Below are 19,476 nucleotides of genomic sequence, written 5' to 3' on the forward strand. Positions count from 1 at the left end.
TCAGCATTTATTTTAATAAAATAAAGAGCTTTCATCTATGAAGATGGTGTTTGTACTGAAGTTCACGGAAGAAAAAGGTAATGGAAATTGTGCTTTGTTCTTCTGCATTTTCAGGGATACGAAAAGACCGGCGAGGAGGGCGGATGCTGAAACACAAGCGCCAGAGAGATGACTTGGAAGGCAGTAATGGCATGGGGTCTTCAGGAGACATGCGGGCTGCCAACCTCTGGCCGAGCCCTCTTGTGATTAAGCACACAAAGAAGAACAGCCCTGCCTTGTCCTTGACAGCTGACCAGATGGTCAGCGCCTTGCTGGATGCTGAACCGCCCTTGATCTATTCTGAGTACGATCCTTCGAGACCTTTCAGCGAAGCCTCGATGATGGGCTTACTGACCAACCTGGCCGACAGGGAGCTGGTTCATATGATCAACTGGGCAAAGAGAGTGCCAGGTAAGGATGCAGACCACTACTTCTGCTTTGAGAGTGAATAACTGTTCAAGAATTGGCTGTGATACTGTGGGAGAAAAGGAAGCAGTCACGTGCTATGTGATTAGTGCCAATGCTACATTGAGATTTGTCAACTGTCCATATGAACCCACTATGTTTCTCTCGAAGCTTAGGAAATAGCCTTTAAAAATAAACACCCAGAACAATAAAACCTTTGACATAGTGCTTTTGGTCAGTTTTTTTCTCTCAAAAGACCTGGATGGATACTACATACCACATGCATACATGTGTCTGTCATGCAGACATCACATAGTAAAAGCACTTAGAGCTCAGTGATCAATGAAATTTTTTTGATTCCTAAGACATCACTCAATATTCCTCTATTAAGAAGCAATTTTTCCATCAATAATCTCTTCTTCAAATACTGTGCACTAAAGGGCTAGTAATAGGTTTATTTGTGGACCGCCAATTATTTATTCAGTTTGCTTTATGCCTTGGATGTTCAGGGGAAGGGAAATACAATAGGAAAATAAATGCAAGCGATGTTCTGAGGAGCTTCTAGAAAGATCCAGAGGCTGAAGTGACACTCCACTCCTCCTATTGGTCTCTCAAGTGCTGTGTCTATAGCTCTTGACTGTTCTCATTTATGGTGAAAGACTCTAGTTATGATGGAAACAAGACTCTCCTGTGCTCCAGTTAATGGATTTCAGATACAGAGACCTGTGCTAAGACAATAAGAGGTGGATTTTCTTGTATGGCTTGGAGATCAAATCAAGTGAGATTTAAATAGAGCTTTTTTTCTTCTTGGGCTGCAATAGATGAAGTTATTTTCCATGACACGTGAGATGTTTTTTTTTCCTTTTTATAAAACAAAAAATATATGGGGGGTTTTGTGCCTTCAGTTCCCAGGTTAATGACATAGGCTAAGTTAAAGTAAATCTAAACATATATGTGCACAAATCCGCATGTAAACATGTTGTTCTTTGAGTAGAGAGCTAGCAGTTGCAATGAGCCAAACTTACTACATGACATCTATCTAGGTAGTTTAGGTAGGAGAGATCAGAGTTTATGAAATAATAAAGATTGATAGAAAAAAACTAAGTATTGAGGATCATTGTGATGAGCAAGCAAAAGTTCCTGGCCATCTAAGGAACTGAAAGTTTTTATCGGATGCTTAGATATTTTATCATTGTTTTTGCGAGATAGACACAAGTTCTCAGGGATTTGAATCATGTGGGTCTATGTGTTTTTCCTTGAACTTTATGCCTGTTTTCTTCTTGTTTTTACACTTTGAGAGAAAAGAAAAGAAAAACGAAATGCACAAAAAATTTACTGGACATACGCCTGACAGTCAATTCTTGGTTGCTGTTAAGGTTTTATTAATCTATAAACAACGCCCCCCCCCCCCCAATCCCGCCATGAGATTCTGGCAATACTAGTTCCAGAGCCACTGAGCAGGGCGGAAAACAAGTATGTAGCATTCAGTTTTGTCTGTAGAGACCCACCTCAGCATCTTATAAGTGATACTTTGTTGGTGGCTGGTGTTTTGTGTCAGGATTTGCTGTGTAGCCAAGGCAGATTCTGAACTTATTTTCCTGCTTCAGCCTCAGTGTGTTCAAATGTATTACCCATTCATGAAAGATCTGTGAAAGTAACCTCAATTTAGGATTCAAATGGAGGCAAAGGTCAAGCTTAGGAAGATGCTGTGGTCATGCATGGTTAGCTGTTCCGTTGTTAAATTCAGAACTAGACAAAGTATCTAGCACGGCTGCTTTCCGGTTTCCCTATTATAATTCAAAGGTCCAAAAATCTCTGGTGTTAAACTATATTTTGGCGACTAGCCCTTTATAAAAAAGGATTATAAAAGCAAAATACAGTTATGTACAGTCATGTGCTATGTAACAATGTTTTGCTTAGCAACAGGCCTCATCAATGATGGTGGGTCTGTATGTTGTAAGGATTAGAGATGGAGTAAATAGGTTGTTAAAGTTGGTGGAAAGGAACAGATCTACCCAGGGATCCATTTCTCTGATGTGTCTGTCATCAAGTGACTGACACAAGACTGTGTGTGTGTGTGTGTGTGTGTGTGTGTGTGCGGTGCTTTATCTGTGTACCACCGGAATATAGCTGTTGTAAGTCAGCTTGTCTGGAGAAACAGAATGACAATGGCCATTGATTTAAAAATAGTGGTGGAAAAAAGGAGCAGATCAAGCGGAACTCTGGAGATGACTGTGAATGTTTGTAGAATAAGCTGTATTTCACAAATATTTTATATACCCAAATACCACCTGCCATTTAGAAATATCATCCACATGAAAGAGCTGGTATAGGCAATGTCACATTTATGAGGTGATAATTTAAGAATAATAATGGTAATTTTCAACAGGGAATGAGAAACATCGTTAGGGAGAACGATAGCAAGGAAGCCATTGTGTGGAATCAGCGATGTGATATGAATTTGAAAGAGAACAGAGAGAGGTATAGGGAGACTTTGGGTGGAGGAAAGGGGAAGTATGATGTAATTGTATTATACTCTCACAGAATGAAAGAGAAACAATTAAAAAAATATACACAAAAGGAGGTAAAGAAAATCATGTCAGTAAAGAAGTCAGAAGTGAATGACTACCCGTGTAGCAGTGAGAATAGACTTCATTTTAAATGATGGATTTTTAATAAATATAATCAATACTTTGGGTTATTTAACTTTTTTACAATACAGTATTGTTAGGATTCTCAAGCATTTGTGACTAAAATTGAATTTTCCTTTGTCTTACATCTGGGCCCATTTTCTGACTTGAAATGTGGGAATTAAGAGGTGAGGATGTGTAAAATGAAGTAGAAGCATGGCCCTCAGTTGTAATCCCAAAGGATTTGTGTTAAACCCTAGGAAAAGAAGAGTCTAAGGGATAAATGTTTCCCTTTGACATGTCTTAAGAGCAGCTGTGGGAAGAATGATCACACCACTTGTCCAGTTCTGCACAAAAACTTTTTAAAAACAATTTTAGTTTTGAAGTTGAAATATGATTACATCATTCCCCTACCTCCAGCCTTTCTCATTATCCTATATTTCTCTCTTTCAAATCCAGAGCAATTTTGGACCTTGAGATTTTAGTCCGGTGCTCCAATGTGGGTCTCTGTCTCTGTCTCTTTTCATCGCCTGATGAAGGTTAATATTCAGGAAGATGCCTATATGTTTTTCTTTGGGTTCACCTTCTTATTTAGCTTCTCTAGGATCACGAATTATAGGTTATGGCTAGAAACCAAATATGAGTGAGTACATCCCATGTTCCTCTTTTTGGGTCTGACTTACCTCACTCAGGATAGTGTTTGAGAGAGAGCACGAGCAAGGCACCCAGGACCATGAGGGGTGCACCCACACACTGAGACAATGGGGATGTTCTATCAGGAACTCACCAAGGCCAGCTGGCCTGGGTTTGAAAAAGCATGGGATAAAACCGGACTTGCTGAACATAGTGGACAATGAGGACTACTGAGAACTCAAGAACAATGGCAATGGGTTTTTGATCCTACTGCACGTACTGGCTTTGTGGGAGCCTAGGCAGTTTGGATGCTCACCCTACTAGACCTGGATGGAGGTGGGTGGTCCTTGGGCTTCTCACAGTGCAGGGAACCCTGATTGCTCTTTGGGCTGACGAGGGAGGGGGAGTTGGTTGGGGGAGGGGAAGGGAAATGGGAGGCGGTGGAGGGGAAGAGGCAGAAATCTTTAATAAATAAATAAATAAATAAATGAATAAAAATTAATTTAAAAAAATCCAGAGCAATTTTTCTTAATTTTCTTAAATCTGTTATCTATCTATCTATCTATCTATCTACCTATCCCCTTTATCCATCATTCACGCAGGGAATCCTGATTTGTAAGTTTTATCTATTAATGAATACCTGTATATTTCTTAGTTCTGAGCTAGTATGGGATTTCTTTTATTAAGCACCAGATCTCTCCACGTTCATTTAATACCTAATAACTTTTTTCTGGTCTTACTAAGGAAAAGATGTGATGAAGTGAGTATAACTGGAGATGGAGGTGGGTAAGGACAAGAGGACAGGGAGAGAGCTCAACACCTCTCTCCTAGAATCAGGCATGAGCAGTACTTTCCATTCTGGGAGGGTCCAGCGCTTTCCAGGGTTTTATCAGAGCACATCAATATCTGCTTCCCAGCTAGAGTCAGAGCACCAGAGCCTGGCCTCAGGCTGTTATGGCATTCTACCATACTGAGAAATGGCACGGTGATTAAACAGAATGTGGTATGGAAGAATAGGTGACCTCCTGGAGAGATAACAGGCGCCATTATCAAGGGCAAGGCTTGTTTAGAATTTGGAGCTGTTCTGTGTGGAGCTTCCTAGGGCTAGGTTAGTGTCTCTTTACCTCTCATCACAGCACTCTATTCCTGACCAGTGCACAGCTGTCTCCCTGACCAGTCAGACCCAGCTCCCTATTGCACTCTGTATTCCTGACCAGTGCACAGCTGTATCCCTGACCAGCTATGCCCAGCTCTCTACCACACTCTGTATTCCTGACCAGTGCACAGCTGTATCCCTGACCAGCCACGCCCAGCTCCCTACTCCTCCTGTGGAACCTGCAGCTAAAACTCAAGGAAATCAGCTACTTGCCTGATCTATCTTTCATGAACAGCTCTGACACTGACGTTGATATTTCAGGACCAGGTATACGGAGCCTTTGAACATTCCTTTCGCATGCTGAGAGTGTTGAGAATCTTCCCCTATGGATCCTTTGCTACATATTCCAATGCCGAGGAGAATCTGAATGTCTGTGCGTCACAGCTGATGGCTCTGGGTGTCTTCTGGCCACATTCCAGGGCTGTCAGTGACAGTTTTGCCACTTCTGAAGGGGATGGGCATCTACTAGTCATTTAAGTGCTTAGACAGATGTTATTCTTAGAGTGTGTGGAATCGCATTCTCTCAAAAATGCATATTGAAGGCCTAGTCCCTCCTGTCTCAGACTGTGATTTTACTTAGAAGCAGAGTTTTACAGAAGAAGTTGAGATCCAGTGTGTTCACAGGCATGCTGTATTATAGAAGACAGTGGGTGTCTTTGTAAAAAGGCTTATTGGGTACTGACTTAAATGTGCGTGTGTGTGTGTGTGTGTGTGTGTGTGTGTGTGTGTGTGTGTAGCACAGTTAATAAAAACCCAGAGACAGATATTGGGGTTCAACCTTATGATCAGAAAAGCAAAGCAGCAAAGCCACTAGAGTGCTCTTATCTCTTTAAAATCTTCAGACTGAAAGAACCCGAGTTCCTGTCTCATCCTGCCTTGTATTCCTCTCTAGTGCTGGCATTAAAGGTGTCTGCCACCACTGCCTGGCCTCTATGGCTGACTAGTGTGGCTGTTTTTCATTCTGTTCTTCAGACAAGCTTTATTTATTAAAATATAAATAATATACCACTATATTTCCCCCTTTTTGTCTAAAATAAAAAGAAGGCTATAACTAATATAAGAAAAGCTGTATACAATAAATACAATAACTATATACAGTATTTACTGAATATACAGGCCATAAATGCATCAACAATATCTAGTCCATTTGCATTTGACAAATTCAGAGAAAATACTCTATTATCTATATTATCTTGGTGAGTCCAAAATCTTGTACCTAATCTACTTTCTATCATAACTTGCTTGCGCACGCACGTGTGTGTGTGTGTGTGTGTGTGTGTGTGTGTGTGTGTGTGTGTGTAGATCATACCAAGAGGCACAGGGAGAAGAAAGTAAGGCAACCATCATACTCAACTTCCTTCCTGATTGAACATGTGAACTGGACAGCTGACAAGTGTCCTCTCTAAGCCAAGGATCACCAGAGTTCACCAACAGATACTGGGAGCTAGAATAGGCAAGTGTGAACTCTAGCCTAAAGGCCTTGCCAGCGTGTAGGTCTTGAACCATCATGTTCTAGTTTCATTCCAGTCCCATGATAAAACACTCTGCCAAAAGCAGCCTGCGTGAGAAAAGGATTTGCCAAGCTTACACTCTCAGGGTAGGCCAACACTGAGGGAAGTCCTGGCAGAGACAACAGAGGAATACTTCTTGCTGGCTTGACCTCTGGTTCATCCTTAGCTAGATTTCATCTAATGCAAGTCAGCCTGCCTAGGGAATAGTCCTCTCACCACAGTGAGCTAGGCTCTCCTGCATCCATTAACAGTCAAGACAACCACCCACAGATACGGTCACATACCAACCTGACCTTGACATTTTCTTCTTAGACGATGCTAGGCTGTGTCACACTGATGATGCCAACCAGGAAACCTTGCCTCTGGAACTAAGACAACACACCTTTGTTTTAAAAGCCACAGTTTTTGATATTTTATATGGTGGCCTAGAAAATTAACAGAAAGTATACTAGCCATGTTTTTGTTTGGTTTTGGATTGTTCTGTTATTTTTGTTGTTGTTGCTGCCGGGCCTTGAACCTGGGGCTTTATACAAGTTGGAAAAGTGATCTACTGTGGAGTGCTTTCCTCCGCCCTGTTTTGTATTTGTAAGTCAATAAAATAAAATAAAACAATACATAGAAGAAACTATTGGCATAAAGAAGATAGATGTTGGATGTGATACCACATACATCTACAATTCCAGCACCCAGGAAGTTGAAGCAGAAGGATGGCCAGCCTAGGACACATGCTAAGTGAAAGTCCAGCCTGTGATAAGGAAAATTCAGAATAAAATCCTGTCTACAAAGAACAATGAAAGGTGGGTAGGACAGTCATGGGGACACACGTGTGTAATCTCCACGCACAAGAGACTGACCCAGGAGGACTGCTGTGACATCAAGAGCAGTCTGGGTTGTGTAGTAGAAGCTTGTCTTCTGACAAAAGTAGAGAGGAAATGTTGGCTCCTCTAGCATAGGCCTGGCTGATGATTTACTTCGGTGTATATTCTCTGCCTCTACAACTCCCTTGGTTCACTTAATTCCTGGCTTCAAAGCCGATTCAGAGCAGTGCAATCCCATGGCTCTCCCTGGCAGCATGTTACAGATTTTAACCAACAGAAGAATGACCTTTCCTGCTGTTTCATAGACTCTCCTTGCCTTCATAATGTGCACTGTTGGAACTTGTCCCGGGGCTGGTATGAGGTGTGACTCTCACGTTATTTTTATGCAGGTATTCTGCTGTCTCCACTTCATTTACTAAAGAGCCTTCTGCAGAAATAATTCTAAGAGGTTTTCATAATTGACCTTTTGAGTTGAAGGGCTTTGTTAGTTCTTCCTTTCCTGTGCTTTAAAAGCTTTGAAAATAAAGCAAAAACATTTGGCCATTGGCCTACACATGTGGTTAAGAGAATAACCACACACACACACACAGACACACACACACACTAGTTAATTTACTTTAATTGAATGCCTTCCATGACTTTTCTTTTGGGTACAGAGATAAACAATGACTTTCAGTTCATTTGGGAAGTAAAAGAAAAATTCTTACAGCTTGAAACATTCAGGTAGGAGCAGAACTGGCAATCAGAGGGCAGGTTGTTTGGCTGACTCAGCATTAATGAGGCATACCATCTGTTCACCAGGAGAGAACAAAGGGTGCACCAAGTAGCCCCTCTTAACTTCTTTCGTCTATTGCAGGTGCACCCTAACTATGCTTCCTGCCCACTGGGCAGTCAGTCTCTGCACGCCTTCCACCTTAACTTCAACTCTGTGAGGCTTAGGTTCTCTCTCAAGTCCTAAATAACAACGTGATCAGCTTCTGCGTTCATTTGTCCACAGACAGCAGTTCACACTTTCACCAACATATCAGAAACAACATATCAGAAAACCAACATATTAGAAAACAACATATCAGATACCCATTCCTCCTTTCTGCCCTTCTCGTGTTCTCTGTTCTTGCCAGGGCGTCTACTCCTCATGCTCATCCAACTTAGTAACTGCCTCTTCACCGTGCACCACTGAAACACTGAATATATGTTTGCTCCTTTCTATTGCCACTAGCTTTGTCTAAAAATTTCACTTTCCTTATGACAAAGAGCCATAACACCTTGTGAGCTTGTCCTTTTTGTTCTCACTCTTCTTTCAATTCATTCTATCCATTGATGCTAAAATTTGTGGGGATCACTGTTCTAGGTGCTGTGTTTGGCTGGAAGGGCAGCTCAGTGGTAGGAACACTTGCTTACAGTATGCCATGCCCTGGCTTCATCCCCAATGTTATAAAGCCTTGACTCCCTGTATTACTTTGCTGTGGCTCTCATAACAAGTGCCACAAGCAAGTCAGCTTACAACAGATATGCATGCCTTCCCAGTTTAGAAACTGATGGTTGACATCACAGGGTCCACAGGACCGTGCTGTCTTCCAAGGCTCCATGTCCTACTTCTGTGCCTCTGGTGGTTACTGGCAAGTATTTCCAGCGTTAACTGCCATGGTCACATCATGAGGAGTTCCTCCCTCCCAGATGTCTAAATTCCTGTGATCATCTTCACTGCTCGCAAAGACACCAACTCTTCTAATTAGCTTTGGCTGCCAACTTGACCCAGCCTAGGTTTTTCTGAGACGAAAGTCTGAACTGCAGGAGTACCCCAGTGAAACTGGCCTAAGGTCATGCCTGCGGCGGGAGGTACCTTAACCGTTCATTGATAGAGGAGAGCTAGCTCACTGTGGCTAGTACAATCCCCTGGACAGGTGGTCCTAGGCTGTAAGACAGTTAGCCAAGCGCAGGCCTCTGAATGAGTCAGCAAGCAGAACATAGAACACTAAGTGTGTAGGATTGAATCTCACTCTGATTCAGTCTGGTTTATTCTTAATTTTAGCATACTTGCAAAGACCTTCCTTCCTCATCAGATCCTGGTGGAAATTGCTATTAGGTGGACAAACAGTCGATAAAACCTGGCATTAGGACCTTTATTATCTAGCATGCTTTTAAAATGTATTAGCAGATAAATAGTACTCTCTTCCCCAAAGCTTAAAATGTAGACCTAACTGATACCCTGGGATTCCTAACCCGAGGCCGACTTACTGTAGACTAACCTTGGATATGTCTTTATGTGATCTCTGCAACATCTGCTGAACTCAAAGTCCCCTGGCCCATGACCTGCCTGCCATCTTTTCTCTGTATCCTATATACATTTCATTTTGCCTTTGTTGAACACCTGCTTCCTGCTGTCTCTGCTCAAATTCCTTGACCATTTTTGTCCCAATGGAGAATCACAACTCCCAGTTCTTTTTAAAAACTTCCCATTTTATGACCAAGGAGAACTTGGATTGAGTTTGCCTCTTGGAGAAGCACTAGCTGGTCAGATGACACAGTTAACTGTGTCAACTGTGACCTGAAGCCCAGGGGTTGCTTTCTCCTGCTTTCTTAGTTCCTTCATTGTTCTCTCATGCTAGATTTGTTTGCTGCTGATAGTTCATTCATTAAATAAATATTACAGACAGCCATTGTTTAAGGTCCTATCAGATGAAGACTCAAAATCAAGATGGAGTCATTCGCCATGAAAGACAAAGCAAAACCAAGTTGTTACTGGGGATTTTGAGAAATGAGGAGAGAAGGAAGTGATACACAAACAGGATCCTTTCCATTGCTGTGCTACCGAAGCCCCTCTACTGCATTGCTTACACCCCAAGCTGAAATGTAGCTCACTTAATAGAATGACCACCTATGGTGCACAGAGCCCTGGGTTTTTTCCCCAGCACAGTACCCCTGTAAACCACAGCCTTGGGGCTGCGAAGACAGGAGGATCAGCCCCTCTGGGTCATCCTGAACTTAGAATTTGAGGCTAGCCTGGATTATACCAAACCCTCTAGTAAAATGCTGGCTGTGGGTACTTGGGTCCTGCCATTCTTAGAAAAAGTAAAACTGAAACCATCTGATGTTAACCATTCAGGTATTTTTCTATTTTTCTGTCTCCTTGACGAACTTTGAAGCGAGCAAACCATTTCTTTCTCCTTGCCTTCTTCAGCCAGTGTCTATCCATAAAGCTAACCTCCTCTTCTTGGTCCTTTGTAATGCATTCCATTCCATCAGAGAAAGCATTGACCTGCTTTTAGGAGAGCGAAATAAAGTCCCTTAAGACCTCTACACTAGTTGCTGTCATTTTGTATTTTGACGATTCTGTAATGGAAATTCTTGTTTGAAATGAAAGGGGCTGTATTTCGGCCATCTGAATTGAATTCATTTAAGTCACCAACTTTCTTTTAAAAACTGTGTATGTAGGGGCTAGTGAGATGTCTCAGCAGGTGAAGGTGGCTCGCTGCCAGGCCTGATGGATGGAGTTTGGTCTCCAGAACTCACAGGGTAGAAGGAGAGCACTGGCTTCCTGCAGGTTGTCTTCTGAGTGCCACATGTGCGCCATGGTATCCCAGTGCACACACGAGTGCACATGCAAGCACACACGTCCACAAAATCAATAAATAAAAATATAATGACAACAATAGGCTAAATGATTGTGCAAACATTTTGATATTCAAAAAGTCAAATTCTAATATTTAAGTAAAACTGACAGATACCCATAAAATCATCATTTTGTGACAAAACAAGTGGTTTCTTTGTGGACTGAAATATTTCTATGGTGAATGGATGTTTTTAAAAAGATGACCATTTATAGACATTTGAGTTCTTAGAGGGCTTGAAGCTGTCTGATTTCCCTAGGCAGAGTAGCTCTCTGGGGTGACTGGTCTGTGTTTTGGGGCTTTATCTTTTGTTGTCTACATCCCTGGAACTGATTTACTCCCTGCAGTCCTCTGTTAGGTCCCTGTAGGTCAACCTGTGTGCCTCCAGTGTCACCATGGCTGACTGAATTTGGCTTGAATTTCCCTAATGTGCTAGGAATTTACGCCTCAGCGATGACAGATGTTAGGTAGTTTTTGTATTTCATTTTTTTAAGGATTAACCAGTGGGGAACTGTAGAGAGAATATCAGTATTGGCCCTCATGAGATCTAAGTTGCAAAAAATATAAAAAGCAGTGCGTTCACTAGAAGACGTCTCATATTAGAGTTGAATTAAAATAACTTACTATTTTCCAATTCCACCTTCACAACCCATAACACTACAAAGAAAGCTCGCCAAAGAGACTTGAAGGATATTCCTCGTCACTACTGTGTTATTGCATTACTTCATAGGAGAGAAGCGTTTGCCATGTAATCTTTATAGTAGGGTATGATATAAACATGACTATTTACTTTTGGCACAATTATTAGTATTCTCTGCTCACCCATGGCTAGCTTAAAATACTTGGGTTGAGCATTTATTTTTCTTACTAAACATAATCGCAGAGCCTCAAGGAGGTGGCCAAACACTGAAGCTGATCGACAAGCTTTAAACTTAGATACCACGAAACTTAGGTATGTGTTCCTTTATTTCTCACAGAAGATGGTGTAAGTAGTTCAAGTTGAGTCCCAGCAGAAGGTCAGAGTCGTTAGGAAAACAAGGGCTCACTCCCACCCTTGGAGCCACTCTGGTGGGGAAGAGTTAGAGAGTGCCTTGGTTAACTCTTTTGTCTGGCTTAAGGTGTTTGAACATTGACAGCAGATGACACACCCTGGGGTTGTTGCTATTTCACCTCACTTGGGTCACAAGCTGCTCGGTGTGTTGAGTTCCATTTCTTCAGAAGGGCTACTGACCCAGTTAACTCTTGCCCACTTTCCCAGTCCCAGGGAATCTTTGAGCTTTGCTTCTGTGGACAACCAAACTCTTCCACCCAGTGTATTCAACTTTGACTTACTCTGTTTGGTCTCGTTAGTTTGCTTTTTGGTACTTGGTGGTGAACTTGGGACAGTGCATACATGAAACACACATTCCTCCGCTGACCTATGCCCCTAGACCCAGTTCTGTTTTAAACGGATACTTCTTTGTGGTATGGAGGAGGTGTACATGAGGGTTCACATGTGTAGTAGCATACATGGAAGCCAGAGGTCAACCCTGAGATTGTTGGCCAAGAACCATTCCACCTTAATTTTTTAAGGTCTCTCACTGGTCTGGAGCATACTAATGGTAGGATGCCTGACCAACAAGCTCCTATCTCTGATTCCCCAATGCCTGATCACCCAGTGCTGGAATTACAAGCAGGTACCATCATATCTGACTTTCTCTGTAAGGGCTAGGGATTGAACTCACAGTCCGCAGCTTGACAGCAAGTACTTTACCCAGTGGGCTATCTCCCAAGCCTGAACAGTTATTTCTTGTAGGAATATTCGCCCGGGTGAGCAGACTGCTTGATTTGTTAAGACCTAAGTGCTGTTTAATAATTATCAAGGCAAACTCCCTGTGATTTAATTTAAAAAGATCTTAAACGATCTTGTTATTTTAGTCAAGCACTTATCACTGAGCTGTACCCAGCAGAGCCCAACATAGGAGCGAGGGGAAGAGAAGGGTGGCTGCTGAAGAAAGGCGAAACTTAGCAAAATGGCGACAGCACCTTTCTCTGGAGGGAACTGAGGCTTCTTCTTGTGGTGGTGCATGCATTCATTAGGGGCTTATTTATAAATGTGAAATCTATTAAACGGTGAGCAGTTGTCTTCCTGGAAGGTGGACCAGGTGTCTGTTCTTGAAGAAGCTAGGGCTCTTAACGTGGAAGGAGCTCCATAGGACCCTAAGGCGAAGCTGTTTCTACCTATTGTTTCCTACCCCACATCACTGGCTGAACAACATTTTCTTGCAAAACATTTGGACTTATACCTTAGGGGGAAAAGTAAAGTTTTGGATGAGAGAAAACACTTTTGAGACATTTAATGTTGCTTTTGTCTATTTCTGTTTGCCACATCTTTTGTCTTACCTGGTCAGGATGTTTGCCTACATTTTCTCAGGATATTTGAAAGTAGGAGATAAATGGTTTAAATTTAGAAAATTCGCTCAAGGCCTTGGGCTGTGGGAAGATACTTTCTGAAGGATGGGCTCAAGTTCTGTCTACCAGTGTTTCTTCTCTCTCATCTATAAGGAATGTCTCCACCCACACACAAATGGAATGGAGTAATTTTTTTTTATTTTTCCCTTTATTTCTATCCATACTTCTGGGATATAAACTAAAAAAAAATCAGCTTTTCCTGAGCAGATATTGAATTGCCCTCAAAGGATTCCCAGAACTGGCATGAGGCTTCCCTGAACTAGCTACAAATGCTTCGTCTGAAGAGACTCACAAGCGCAGATATGTATAATGGAGTATGTCAGATACTCTAATACATGCCTCTCAGACTCATGGCTCTGCCCTCACACCGTTGGAAGAAGTCTCCGCAGAGTCTGTGATTGCTTTGCCCCACACATGGTGTCAAGACTTGGAGGCGCATGTAGCTTGGGTGTGATGGTTGTGATGGATAAACAGTCATTACCGGTCCAGTTTAGTTGGAGGATTTGCAATATACTGAACTTAAGAACGTGTCATGGAAGACAATTTTAACAATTGGGTGTATTCAGAAGGCAGATATTGGCAACTGAGGGGCAATGGTGTGAATGGCCTTAAAGGCCACTAAAGTGCTTGCTTTCCAGTGACTAAAATAATAACGCCTACGTTAGACATTCTTTAATATAATAGAAAAGAATATTCAATGCATAAAGCGCCTTATATGAAAAACAGCAGACATTGCATGGTGTGTTAGCTTTCTGTCCACTCACCAAATTTTTGAAATAACCAACTTATAAAGATGAGTTTTTATTGATCCCCAGAAACCTTCATCTATAATCACTTGACCCCTGGGGCTTTGAGTATGTCAGTTGTACATCATGAGGTAGGGGCGATGCAGTGGAACATAGAATTGCTCATCTCCTGGACTAGAAGTAGGAAACAGAAAAGGAGGGGGGGAGGGAGAGGGAGGGAAAGAGAGAGAGAGGTCACACATTCTTTCAAGCCCTTATGCCCAGTAGCCTAGAGACCTCCCACTAAGCCCCACCTCTTAAAGCTTTACCACCTTACAGTAGTACCAATCCAGGATCAAGCCTTTAGCACACAGGCCTCTTAGAGACTACATGCACACTCATCTATGGATGTGTATGTGTATGTGGGGGTGTGTCTTCATGTGTATTGTACATGTGTGGAGGGTCAGAGGTCAACATCTGATGTCTTTTTCTATTGATATTTTTTGAGACAGGGTCTCTAACTGAACCTGGAGCTTACTGATTTGCTGGAATGGATGGTCATTGAGCCCAGAGATCCCCCCTTTTCAGTCTCCTCAGCACTGAGATTATTGGCCAATGCTCCCCTTACATGGGTGCTGGAGCTTGATCTCAGGTCCTTATACTTGGACATCAAGCATTTTACCATCTAAGGTATCTGTCCAGCTCTGGAGACAATTTACATCCAAACCAGAGCACAAGGAAAAAGAAGTAGACAAACATTTCTCAAAAGTGATGTCTCTTACCACGCACTTTTGTTTCGGTGGTTCTTGGAAGATGTGTTAAGCCAGTAAAACGGGTGGATCACCTTTCATTGAGGCTTCACCCTGGGCTCCTCTGGAGTTTCCTACATGTTAGGAGTCCATGTTTGGAGTTCCATCACTTCCAGGAATTAATGAGCATCCTTTGTGCACTAAGTATGTTCTGTGTAAAAGGGTATGCTGGAAACAAAACGGGGGACCTCCCTGCCTCTGAGGAGCTTTCACCCTAGCACCCTAGCCATGGTTCGGGAGTGTGAATGCAGTTACAGGCAGCTGTGTTGTTTGGGGCAAAGTAGAGTGTCCAAATAGGAGCAGCTGCTGATAAGCTCCTGTGCACACAAAGCTAGCTTGTGTTCCTCGTATGCATGATGCTGCGAGTGCACGCAGGTTGATAATAAGAGGCAAGTCAACATTACAGTTGCTATTTGAGTTCTAGAACAGTTTTCCTATGTGAAACCCTTAGCGTAAACCAAAACCCGTGATTGCACGTCTCTGTTTTGGTGTGTGTGTGTGTGTGTGTGTGTGTGTGTGTGTATGTTGGTTTGTTTTTTGTCTTTTTGAGTCAGGGTCTCTTCTCTCCTAGGCTAGCCCAAGCTCACTCTGTAGCCAATGCTGGCCTTGAACTTGAGATCCTCCCGCCTCCATTCCAGAGCTGAAATCATGGGTGTGTTGTATTGTGCCTGATATGATTGCATGCTTTCAAAGACTTGTCCTATTTTCTCATTATCTCAGAAATCTCAAGCCTTTCCCATCCTGAACTGTTAGTTTTGATGGGACTGTATACTACAGCTAATTAAGAACACAGAATGTCTTAGAGAACTGGGCTCCACGGCGCATAGCCAATAATAGTGGTTCTTCCTGTTGCTGGTTTTGTGGTTTTGCTGTAGTTTTGAATATAATTTGTTTTGCTTTTTCACATTTATTTATTTATCTATTTATATATTTACTTTGTGTATATTTGGGGGAATTCCATGACACGTCTGTAGAGGTCAGAAGACAGCTTGAGGGAATTAGTATCTCCTTTCACCATGAAGGTTCCAGGGACTGAACTCAAATCATCAGGCTTGGTAGCAAGTGTCTTTGCCCTCAGAGCCATCTTGTTAGGCCATGTTTGGCTTTTTTGGAGATAGTGTCTTGCTATGTTGCCTAGGCCTGGCTTGAACTTTCAATTCCCCCTCAGCATTGTGAGCACAGGAATTATAGGCGTGTGCACTACACCCAGCTTGAATCCAATTTTACGGACTATTAAGAAACTGTACACTAACATCATAAGATAATCCAAAATTTTGTAAAATTGGAGGAGTAACCAGTTTTTCAAGCACACTAAAACTTCAGTTTAGCACGTGTATTTCTTTTTATTTGTATTATATGCTTCCATGACTTTATTTCTTGCTTTTCAAATAATTGTCTCACTACTGTGCAAAGCTAATTGAAGTTTGTTTTCCTTTTGTTCTGTTTTGACAGCATATTGCAAAAGTGAAAGAGCAAATACTTGCCGAAGTCTCTCAGCCACTGTCAGATTTCCAAGTGAACATTAACTAGATTCGTGTCACATTTGACTTCGTGAGCATATCTGACTTAAGCTTAATGTATTTGTGCATACATGTTTTACTTAAACTTAGTGTATTTGTGCAATTAAATGTTCAAATGAGGCAGCAAAGAATACAGAGGCAAGGAACAGTATCTGTTGAGGAATAAATCCTATAATGAGTACAAATGAGGATCAAAACCAAACACATGTAACAGCAAGCCCCAAATAATAGAAGGTCAAGCATAGCATAGACCATGTTTTAGTTCACGTGAATGAATCTGAACTCACAGAGCAGTGGTTGTTATCTGTTTACTACTGTAAACTTCAAGAAATAGTTTAATACCAGGCTATTATACTTACTGAATGGCTGAATGGGAATTTAATGGATATGTATGTAAAATTCAGTTTAAATGAATATTGCAGTTCCTATATCATCATTTTAAAAAGAATCAAAACTGAAGGTTCAGGGCTGGGCAGGTAGCTCAGTCTGTTAGGTGCTTGCTATATAAACATGAGGACCCAAGTTCAAACTCCGCATAAAAAATAAGGGTCCGGTAGTGCAGCCTTGTAATTCCAGCTCTGTGAAGGTGGAGCCAGGAGATCTGGGGATCAAAGGCCAGCCAGCCTGACTTACTTGGTGAGAGAGACCTTGTCTCAAGAGAAACAAGGTCAGTGGTTCCCGAAGATGACACTTGAGATCCTCCTTTGCTTGCCACACACATGCACCAGTGTGCACATGTTTCTGCACACACATAAACATGTATGCAGACACACACCGACACCCATAGAAGCCATACTAAGCCATCTTGGGGACATGGTCTACCTTTTATTGTTTATTAGCATCACAACACACTCGATGTTTCCTGCTAATACTCTGGCCATTGTGTGGATAAAGAGACAAGAATGTATAGACACTAGCTTCCCTATTATAGGCTAAGCACTCAGAAAGAACAGGGCAGTTGGGGTCAGAGTCTGTGCTTGCAAAGTCATCATAGGATGCTGCTTCATCTTGGCATTCAAAAAATATTTCATGGTGTTGTAACTGAACTTCACAAACATGGAGTGTCATCTTTTGAGGGTTGTGTATACACATTTGATTGTACTGTGAGTTTATTTCTTTAAAAAAACCCCACATATTATGACTTAAAATGTACACATTCGTGTAGAAATCCTAGGAAAGTTATACCAATGGAGATGTTCTCTGCTAAAGGAAGGTGTTCAGTAAACAAGTGATGAACAGATATTTTGCACAATTGTCTTCAGAAGGTATCCCTGCCCCAAGCCCCACAATGCGGCATCCGTGCTAAGAGTGCATATTTTTAATATCCTAACATGTTAGCATTATTTCTGTTTTTCCCTTTTGGGGGGACTTTCAAAGATGATGAATTGGAAGTGAGTTTTATTGTTTCCATTGTAATAAGCAAATTTTCTGAGAGAGAGAGAGAGAGAGAGAGAGAGAGAGAGAGAATGGGAAGGAGGGAGAGGGAGAGTAAGCTAGCTTGTGGTTATAGAGACATTGAATGTATCTGCAGGGTGGGAGGGTTTACCATTCCAAGGACAGGGTGCTGAGGAGATAACAGAGCACAGTGAGGAACGCTTGCACCACTGAGCTGAATGTGCAACTGAAATACTCTCCAATGTATGAACTGGCCATCTAAGAACCAAAATGTTCAGCGGGAAATGCCTTCTCTGCGCACTGCATTCCCAGCTTTGGAGCTTGGCTTGCTTCTTCCATCTTTGACTAGTCCATTCATCAAGATTAGCGAGGTGCTTAGTCACCTTAGCCAAACATAAGCTCCTGATTGTTAGGAACCACTGGAGCGATGCACACTCTTTAAAAAACCCGTGAACAAGGGCAAATAATCTATTTTAGCATGAATTTTTCTTTGAATGTTTTCTTATATTAAACAATTGTAGCTTCCCCTAATTTTTCTTCTCCCACAATTCTCTCAGGCTCTGTATTCTGCTGTCACAGAAATACCCCCGTGGTAGTCTGAGTTGTGTGGTTGGCTCCTTCCTAGCTACTAGCTTTGGGAGAAGTTGCAGATCCAAGTCCTCAAAGGGTACATACAAAGCTGGATTCAGGGGTCTTCCTAGAACAATGATAGCCAATTAGAGATCCAGAGTTCTAGAAGTTTCATACATAATGTTGGTATGCTTCAAATTCCTTTTCCCCTTAATTATTAGCCCTCCCTTCACACCAGGAGACGCATGGAATAGATTTTGGTAGGAGAAACTAAATTCTAAGGAAGATTTCCTCAAGTAGATTAAACATTAAAGATGGCAAAAAATGACAGTGTCTAAGATTTCTCAACTCCAGGATCAGCCTTTGCTTTCCTGTAATCATTTCTTGATTCCCAAAACTAACTTTGACCCCTTTTGAGATTAACTTGCCTCAGAGGGGTGACATAGTCATGGAAGATGTCTGCTGCCCTACATGAATATCAAACATGGAATAACATGCCTTCTAGGTGTGTGGATTATGTGTTTACATGCCTATAAAGCCACGGAAACTTAGTAAAAGTTCTACAATGGAATTATTAATGTTATGTTTCTAGAACAGTACTTAAAACATAATAGTGGATTTGAAATATTTATTGAACGTTGAATCATTAATAAAATAAAAGCTAAACCTATGCTTTACTAATCCCAGTATTTGGAGATTACTTGAAAATCTTTTAGCCTTAGTGAGCCTTGGTAATGTTGGATATGGTGTATACAGATTGCTTTGCCTATTCAGATACTTTTGGTCATGTTCTCAGCTGAATGATTGAGATACATCCAGCCCCACCTCTAGGATACTTGTAGTCTATACGGGAGGCAGGAAAAGGGCACTTGTTATGGTCTAGTTAATTCTGGAAAATGGCAGAAATGTGGACAAAGAGAAACAAGCACTGGATAGCAGAGCTATGAAGATGGGACAGAAAGCATAAGGGGTCAAAGGAGAGCATGCTTCATTGAGAGTTCATGCGAACAACACTCAAAGGGAGAAAAAGATTGCTGTCATTGTGGCTGGAACAGTATTCCAGACAGAGAACCCGGAAAGTGGGAAAACACATTTTGAGAGGGAAGGGGTGAGAAGCCACATGAGTTCCCACGACAACTGGTACTTTTGCTTTTATTCTGAGGGACTTGGGGACCCATGGCTGTTTGGATGGAGGATAAAACC

General features: G+C 41.9%; 1 protein-coding gene across 3 annotated transcripts in view; it reads left to right on the plus strand.

The window, feature by feature from the left end:
• The window catches only part of Esr1 (estrogen receptor 1), a 256,296-nt gene that overhangs the window by 119,539 nt on the left and 117,281 nt on the right, over positions 1-19,476 (plus strand). For all 3 annotated transcript variants that reach the window (XM_041680332.1, XM_041680333.1, XM_041680334.1), the window contains exon 4: positions 115-450. In XM_041680332.1, the coding sequence (XP_041536266.1) occupies positions 115-450 (336 nt within the window). The remainder of the gene's footprint in view (positions 1-114; positions 451-19,476) is intronic.

The sequence above is a fragment of the Microtus oregoni genome, unplaced genomic scaffold (assembly GCF_018167655.1).
Source record: "Microtus oregoni isolate MIOR12 unplaced genomic scaffold, Mior012 000033F_ref0000390, whole genome shotgun sequence".
NCBI classification, from domain to species: domain Eukaryota; kingdom Metazoa; phylum Chordata; class Mammalia; order Rodentia; family Cricetidae; genus Microtus; species Microtus oregoni.